At 45.1% G+C, this 8,766-nt stretch overlaps 1 protein-coding gene across 1 annotated transcript in view; it reads right to left on the bottom strand.

The window, feature by feature from the left end:
- T265_05659 (hypothetical protein) overlaps positions 1-8,451 on the bottom strand; it is a gene marked incomplete at both ends in the record, with an annotated part of 31,460 nt that extends 23,009 nt beyond the window's left edge. Inside the window, 4 exons of the mRNA XM_009170724.1 lie at positions 3,895-4,380; positions 6,275-6,589; positions 7,228-7,293; positions 8,272-8,451. Coding sequence (XP_009168988.1) covers positions 3,895-4,380; positions 6,275-6,589; positions 7,228-7,293; positions 8,272-8,346 — 942 coding nt within the window. The remainder of the gene's footprint in view (positions 1-3,894; positions 4,381-6,274; positions 6,590-7,227; positions 7,294-8,271) is intronic.
- Between the last annotated feature and the right edge of the window lie 315 nt (positions 8,452-8,766).

Raw genomic sequence — 8,766 nt, forward strand, 5'->3', positions numbered from 1 at the left:
CAAACAAAACTTCAAAAGAAGTGGATGGGCGCAGTCGTTAAAACAACACGGCGTTTAAAAACCCACTCTAGCTTTGAGCAGTCATCCATATCATCATCAACGCCATCATCATCCTCGTCCTCCTTCTCATCAACATCACCTCGTCATCGAAATCACAACAGCGCCACATCTCTTAAAATGTTAAATTGCCCTTTCACCGACGAAAGAACAGTTCAATTGGGGTTCAAGTAGAGCATAAGGTTGACGGAAACTCGGGGACTGCGCCTACCTAATGAGCCCCAAGAGGGGCGAAACCGGTTGTGGGCTGTCGAAGAGTTTTCAGGAACCTTGTGAGTAGTTTCCTTTATGAAAAAAAAAACTGGAAAAGAAGCTTGCGTTGGAGGCAACTCATGAATCTGAAGTCCAGGTTCATGTGGGAGATCCATCCACATATTGTACTGTCAACAGTTATAAGGATAAATCAATAAAGTTTGTCTGCTCAGCCCATCACACCATCTCAGCTGTACTTTGAACACAAAACGACAGAAGAACATCCTGTATGGAAACCAAATTCAACTTATACCTTCGCTAGCTCTGCCTTATCCATAATGGACGGCAGGTCTTCTGAACTGCGAATCTCTTCCATTTTCTGTATTGAGCGAAACACAAAAACGACAGAGTCGAGTTATCCGTCTAAGTATGAACACGACTAAGAAGGCCAAGTTGTAACCAACAGGTATAGGTGAAACACAGTGGGCATAAATGGGTATTCGGGGAAGATATCTACGCTGTTTAATGCGCAGGTACGAGTACACAGCAGCGAATCATCGTTGTTCTGCTGTCGATGGAACTTAAATGGGGGATCCATAGAGAACGTGGAAACCGGAAAATGATGTGATACAGCCGTCCATTTGTCTTCGGGTTTTTATCCTTTGAATCGCCCTTTTATTCCCGCTACTCGGTTTGGTCACAAACTACAGGACTTCTCATAATAAACGCAAAATTTAATTGGGTAAGTAAACGTAGTCAGTTAATTGAAGGATAACAAAATTTCTTATTGTTAGTAGCCACATTAAGGAGGTTTTTCGCGTGAGTCTGAGTGCGCAAGGTCTTTGAGTGATGAAGGCATACATATTGTACAGAATGCCGTCGAGGGACTTCAATCCCAGAGCACCATGGCATCTTCGTCAATAACTCAGGTGTCTCAGTTGACCGGCATTCCCCGCGCCAGCGTGCATCGTATTATGAGACGCGACCTTCATCAAAGCTCGCGTGTATTATGAAGCTAAGCCGAAGAATTTGGTGGAGTTAACGACAAAAATTCAAGAGGAGTGTGCACGAGTTACGCTTGAAGAAGTTAAACATGCTGTGTTTCACATCTCATACCACCTCCAACGTGTTATAGAAAAGAAGGGCAGTTTTTTCAAAATTTTTTGTAATACCTGTTTGTTCACAGTAAACCTTCTTAATGCACGTACGTTCACACGAAAAATAATGAAGGTTTACATCAGTGTTAAAATTTCACACGGGTATTGCTTTTTGCGTTTATTATGAAACTCCCTGTAGGTCGCAGTGTACTGGACACAGCGATGCTCAGCCTGTTTCAGAACAAACCTGACATCTTTGGTGTTGTTCTTCGTGTCATGTTTTCTCTGTCGTTACCTTCACTGATAATCATAATGGTCATGAAGGCGAGATGATGAGGATGGTGATGATGACTTAACTCTTCAGATACCCGGAAATTACTCCCTTCAAAGAGATTAATGCTTGTTTAGAGTTTGCACACCAAGAAATGGCCCTGTGGTAGACTGCAAAACATCCAATCGCTCAATCTAACGTGCTCCTCACCAGCTTGCGTCAGCTTTGGGGGCCTATTCCGGTGGTTGATAAAGCCAGTCTGTTGATGTGAGTATACCTGGCAGACGTTTCATTGAAAGAAAACGTGGCACAACAGAACTTGCACGTGGGGGAGAGCCGAAACGGCCTGAGTAGTCTTGAACAAGACTGTTTAGCCGCACCGCAGTGCAACCGGTTCAAAATCATGCATTAACCTTCGAAAAACCGAAAAAGGAACCCGGAGAAACCACCAACCACGAGGGACCAACCAGAGGACCCCATGTTTGCGACCAACGGAGATTGATAAGCCCTATACACAGCGTGGTATGTAAGTTGAATTCACATACAGTTTTGAAGCGGATATTTCTCCTATTCATGTCTACATATACTTTATACCCCAACACAACCAAGAATACACTTGAAATGCTTCGAAGTAGGGCTCGTTCAGCCAAACCATCCAGATGTAGGACAAAGGCAGAAACCATCGTTGGGCCGTCTGATGATCAACCAGTCACAGCTTGCCAGTGCCACTTGTTTAATCATGATTTGGGCGGATGACCGAGAACTATTTTTTCTAAAAACCCTTCCCGTTGAAGACGATTCCGGGAATAATTTTTTTCCGCAATGAATCTCCATGTACAGCTTGACAAAATCAAGCTGGGAGAAAGCCGAATTCCGAGCTGAGTGTGACTGTCTACAATGGCCGTAACGTGAGTAAGCTTGAGCAGGCTACTTATTGGGGAAGAACTTTGCTAACGAAGAGGAACTTGAAGTCATAGCTGATGACAAGCCGGATCTCAGGTGCTGACAAAAATGGCACCATCAGAGAAGCGGCCAAGTCAGCCATCGATGCTTATTAGGCTTTTTAGGCTAGGCCGACAACACGCTAGTGAGGCATTTTTCAGAGACGCTTGCCATGGTAACCGGTGTTGCCATGACAACCGGTGGACGGACTTGGGGGCATCTGCTCAGTTTAACTTGTTGGATAGCCCTACGGGTGTGACGATTAAAAACAGAAATCAATCGTAACCACTTGAATTCAATCCGGAAATCCTTCAAGGTGAGTTCTAGTTTATTCATAGGGCAGGTGTTGTCTTTACCGGGATAGAGGTACATAAAAGTGTACGGTCCATAATTCTAGTCTCTCGTGATCACTTTCTCTTAAGCTGTAAAATATTTAAGTATTGTCATTATCCCGAAATATCTCAACACTCAATCCTGATCAACTTCCACTCATGGAATATCGTCAGCATAGCTTTATTTGGAGATCGATCGATTTGGCTTCTAGGAAGAGTGAATATCACTTCACATCCTCATTTCAGCCAAGATTGCAGCCGATGTCATCATATGGCGGTTTTCTAGGCACTCATTACCTAAAATGACCGTTCTACTAACATCGCCCAGGTGACCCGCAAACAACTCATCTCAATTACACAGTGTTACGTCATAAGTGAGTTGAAAAGTTTTATGAATTTACTCAGTTATGTAGCCTGATGGGCAAATGGTGATCTGGGTATCCGATGTGTGGTGAATTAGGGCTGCAACTTCAAGCTGGATGGCAGTTTTACGTCATCTCTAACCGTTGCACAAGGGCTGCAGTCATGATCATGTGCTCAGAGGCCGCATTGTCATTCGAAGTGAACAGGGAGCCTAAATAAGCGTAGCGAAGATTTGATTGGCTTTTGAAAAAATTGTCGCGACTTCCTATTGGGTTGTATCACGTGGGCGTATGGAATTAGTCACATGACCCTTTGATCCGCCCAGTCTGTCCTGATTTTTTATTGGTGGCTGAGCTATCTGTACAGGACTGCTATCAATGGTCACACTTGACGTGTAAATGAGTATCTGCAGAGTCTTTAGAGCTTCGTTCACTGTCTGAATGCATAATGCCTTGCCAGATCTGCATCGGCTTGAGGTATGGCTTGATACTGCGCGATTTCCTAAGATTTTTGGGCCAAACTACTGGGCAACATACTTCACCGAACGACATAACTGATGCTAACTCTGGTGGGGTATATTCACTGTGGGTACGAAAGTTCTGGAACAAGAATATCAAAATAACTGGCACCAATAACTCACTTCGTCTGATCTACTGCTGATTAGTTTCGGCAAACCCTCACTTTCCCCGCTAATGTTACACTCTGGTCTATGCTGACCAGCGATCTGATACATATCCAAGTCACCTGCCGTCCTTGAGCTGTGTGGCCGCGATCGTACAGGTCTTAGCTTCCGGGGAGATGTTATGTTCTGTGACTGAACGCGATTTCTGGCCTCAGATGAAGCCGGAATGAAAACACCATGAGGTGGCTTCGACGCCGAGAAGACCATGGTAGGAACTGCACCAGGCACCGTCTTGTCTGGCATTGGGGGCGATCGCGGGAACAATGTGTGTTTCCGTGCATTGGTATTGTCCTTTCGGTGGGGTTCTCTGTAGGATACGTCGTTTTGTCGTGATTTCTCACTCTCTTCGTTCAAAACAAGCTTTTGTCCAGATTCTTCCGTCGGTTCCATGGTGGTCCGAAGCTGTTCGTCCTTGATAGTTTCGCACAGTCCCAACGATCTTGACTGTGAAGAATGATATGATTTGTCAAAACAAGCCTTTGTTCAGATTCTTCCGTTTGTCCCATCGTGGTCCGAAGATGTGCGTCCTTGATAGTTTCACGGATTCCCAACGATCTTGACTGTGAAGAATGATTGTCATTTTGTGTCACTGTCCGAGTTCCACTGACTGAATAATATCTACGGGGCAGACTTCAACAAAGCCGCCTCTCTCCAAAGACCCTGTCTTACGGTATCACTGAACTAGCTCGGGAGGCTTAGTCTGGAAGTTACCAACTCGGTTTAACTGGCCTCATAGGTTGGCCAACAAGAAATATATCTTCGGTCTGCCGAAAGTTGTAGAATGACAGTGAAGCTAAAAGATTCTGAATTTCTCTGCTATGTTTGTTGCAAGTACTCCAGGTAGTGACTGTGAGTACTAACGGAGAGCAATGCGAACGAAGAAAACAGAATGGCCGATTGTTTTCGTGACATAGTCGGCTAATCAGTCAGCGGTTTTAGCTATAAACCGCTTTGACGCGAGGTCGCAATTGCTTAGGTGACATAGCCATATCTATCAGGGTCACCTATTACTGGAATGTTTTATCCCGAGGTCCCCGTCCGGGGGGCGGCAACTACGAACAATCGCTCAGCTTTAACACCCTTTAGGTACGTAGCTAACATACCACCCAAAAAAACACGAGGGACAAAATACTGCTAGGTTGCCCAACTCCAGATGTGAGTACTCAAGGTCCTGGGGTTGGGCTCGAACCACGGACCTTCCCGTCAGTAAGTTCGCGTCTTAACCACTCAGCCATCACTACACCAACATATCTGAGCGGGCTAGTTGTCATTTCATAGGCTGACCGACACTCGGTTGCCTTCGTCCGAGATCTTGCCGGCTAAAAAGGGTTCCCGGTTCCTCTGGCGCACGAAGTAAACGGCCTAATCACCTGATCCAACGACAGAGCATCGCACAGTGAGTGTATGGAGGTGTAGATATGTCAGGAAGATTGTACTGGAGAAGCGCTAGGTCCCTTCTCATACACATAACTTTCGAATAATTAACGATTAGAGAGCATTGAATCATCACGTGGTAATTATTTAAAACAAATGTGCATCTCGTGATAACGCACACGGTTCTGAAGACATTGGTGACTGAACAAGGTCACCTGAGATGTAGACCCTTATTGTTACTATCTTTTGGTTAGCTCTGACTGTCACAGCTGGGAGTTTTCAATTGATATTTCGTCTTGTAAGTAAAACCAACCTTTGACGAAAAGCAGTGAGGCACCGTATGACTGCTTGGTTCTTATTTGAAATCACTTGAGAGGTCATCACCGGAAAAGCTATTCACTACATGATGTGGTTTCTGTGATTGAAGGATGAGCGGCGAGAGGGTTAGTTACATTGCTGATCGTGGCTGAACGGTTATGGGATCAAACTGCCAGCCGGGAGATCGGGGGTTCGAAACTCCCCACCGCGGTTTGATGATGATTTCGAATAAAGATAAAGCATTTGTACTGTGATTTTCGGCTTTTACTCATAGATTAGCTCGTCGTTTTATAACAGTCCTTGAAGTGTTTGGTCTTGAACACTCATCAATCAAGGTAGCCAATCAGAGGAATGTTTATTTGAGTTTAATCCCTCCTGAGGGCAAAGCTGTTCCTAACAGATTCTTGGATTACTACAGTTTGCACCAGGTGCGCCTAATTAGCCATGTACCACCTACATTTTTGTGCTGTTTCAGTTCGGAAGAATAGGGGTGCTGTTAAATTCGGTACTACTTTCAAAGATTCAGTGGACTGATAGATATCCCTTGACCAAATAATCAGTCTTAGACCCTCAGTATCTAGTCCATGGGGAAAAAGCAGATTCATTCATGAAGGCAATTTGAAAAAAAACGTTGTGGAGAGCCTACCGATCGCTCTTCTCCCATCGTTCTATCACCTTGGTCTTCCTTGTCGTGGGAACGTGACTGGTCACCTTCTGAAGACCCGGCCACATCTAGCTTAGTGCTCTCTTGCGCCAGCTGATGAGTATCACCGCGAGATTTGGCCAGCGTCGCTTTCTCCTGTTGTGTTCGCAAACGTCCGGAATTCTTCGGTTGTCCACGGGCCACGCCGGGTTCGTACAGGTACAAATATGGTGGTTTTCCAGCCTTACGATCCCTTAGTTGGTGTTTTCTGTGGATTCTCCTCAGTTTGGCCACTTCCATTTGACTTTGTCTATCCATCTAATTTGGGGAAGCAAGTGAGGTTAGGGGTTACCACATGCTCGATTTCGGACACGGGATGTGGTAAAATTGCCGTCAGTTCTGAACTGGATAAGGTCACTTTTGCAAGCCACACTGCAATCGATATGTGTGGGGGGAACGTTACGACTCAGCTAGCGTGTCCTGTACTCCTTTAGTGCTCTCTATTGGCAAACATTGCATGTGCAGAACTTGATATTGAAGTCACTTTGCTGAAGTACACAGGAAAAATGCTTACTAAACAAATAGGAATCGCTAAAATGCAGTCAAGCCGGTAGATCTGTGAAGGTCTCCTGTCGGTGTACTCTGTAACTCTGTTGGTACGCTCACTTCAAGCAAACAACCTGAACATGAGGAGGAACTCACTGGAATAGACACACACGCACACACATCCACATGTGAACCAACCGATCAGATAGTTAGAACAAGAGTCACCTTGAAATCACGGCTATAAATATGACAGCCAAATAAAACGTGTAACAACGAACAGTTTCGGTTGAACTTCAACAAAAAACGGTAGATATGACATGATGAGAATGGCGAAGCAACAGAACACGTGATTGAAGCTTGTAATCAAAAAACAACAGTTGAATTTACAAGAACACAGAAAGTCACCGTACCACTGCGAGATCTGGTTCGTCAATGTCTGAGACGGGCACGTAGATAGTGCCATCTGTGATCTCGCTCTAAGAGAAGAGACAGAATGGCGGACATTCAAAGTTGAATGATGTCACTTAAACAATCATGGTCGCAAATCATGGTGCGAAATAGATTTAGCCTACGTAGACGCGAGATGTGGAAGTGAAATTCCAGAAGCAGGGTACTCTATGATGGATTCGATCACCGTGACGTGTAAAGGATCAGGTAGGGAAGGATCAGCGGATCTAGCATAATTGCAGGCCCAGTACGCGTTAATGATTAGTGTAAGTGGCCATCAAGGTCGCACATAGTACTCGTCCTTTTGTAACGCGTCAGAAGGGGGGACAACTTTGCTTAACTAAGATTTGGTTATACCGTGGAAGGAAGGATAGCCTGACAGTCGTGTGAGTAAAAGGGATTCGTTACCTGGCGGTATTTCACTGGAGAAGGTGTCGTGTCAATAACCTGGCAAAAGATTCACAACATTTCGTTACCTTTGGGCCACAGGTCGCATATGCTAAGTTTGTTTGATAGCGTAGACTAGATATCGCCAGGTTGTTTTGACCAAGGCGAGACTGGTCTTTCAAGGAAACGAAGGTAATTCTAATGAAACAAGGTTATCGCTTTTCAGCCAGTCATTGAAAACAATCAGTAGTTCCTTCCGCATCCAGCTGCCACGTCAGGAGGAATAGATGAAATTTTGTTCTGATGCGCACACCAAGACAGGAGCAAGCTAGATTCCGGGGTTGGGTTCGAATCACGGACCTTCCGGTCAGCAATTCGCGTCCTAAAAAGTGAGTCATTCAAGGCCAACTACTTCAACCTAAGTACTACTGAAATCAAAGAGAAAATGGNTCCAGCTGCCACGTCAGGAGGAATAGATGAAATTTTGTTCTGATGCGCACAACAAGACAGGAGCAAGCTAGATTCCGGGGTTGGGTTCGTCTTAAAAAGTGAGTCATTCAAGGCCAACTACTTCAACCTAAGTACTACTGAAATCAAAGAGAAAATGGCCTCCTACTCACCGATTTGCCGGAACTGGAAGTTGCAATTGGATCTAGTTTCTCCCGACTTCTTGGAGTTCGAGGAACCAGTTGCATGAGAATGGTTTCTTCGGCACGTTTCTGACGTTCCTCCTGTGAGTATTGAAAGTTCAAAAAGAAGTCATCTTTACGCGTTCTCTTTACTCACCACATCAGGTTCTGTGAATTATCTTGTTCGAAAGCCAGGAAGCCGTCCTCCAGCCGTTCCAGCAGTTGTAGTGTCTGTTTACACTAATTCCAAGATGGTTTTAGATGGTTGCGCGCCAATTGTATCATTCACGTTCACATCACCGTCGTTTGGATAGAATTTCCGCTGTCCTGGGGCAGTTATTCTGGTGAGTTCACGCAAACGTAGAACTCAGTAGGTTACGGACTCGCTCTTATTAACTCCCATCAGCTGTGCTGGAACTGGAACTCCTGGTAGTGAGTTCAGGCATTTGTGAGGTTGTCTGACTGGGAACTGCTGACAAGCGCGTC

This window comes from Opisthorchis viverrini (genome assembly GCF_000715545.1).
Source record: "Opisthorchis viverrini unplaced genomic scaffold opera_v5_111, whole genome shotgun sequence".
NCBI lineage: Eukaryota > Metazoa > Platyhelminthes > Trematoda > Opisthorchiida > Opisthorchiidae > Opisthorchis > Opisthorchis viverrini.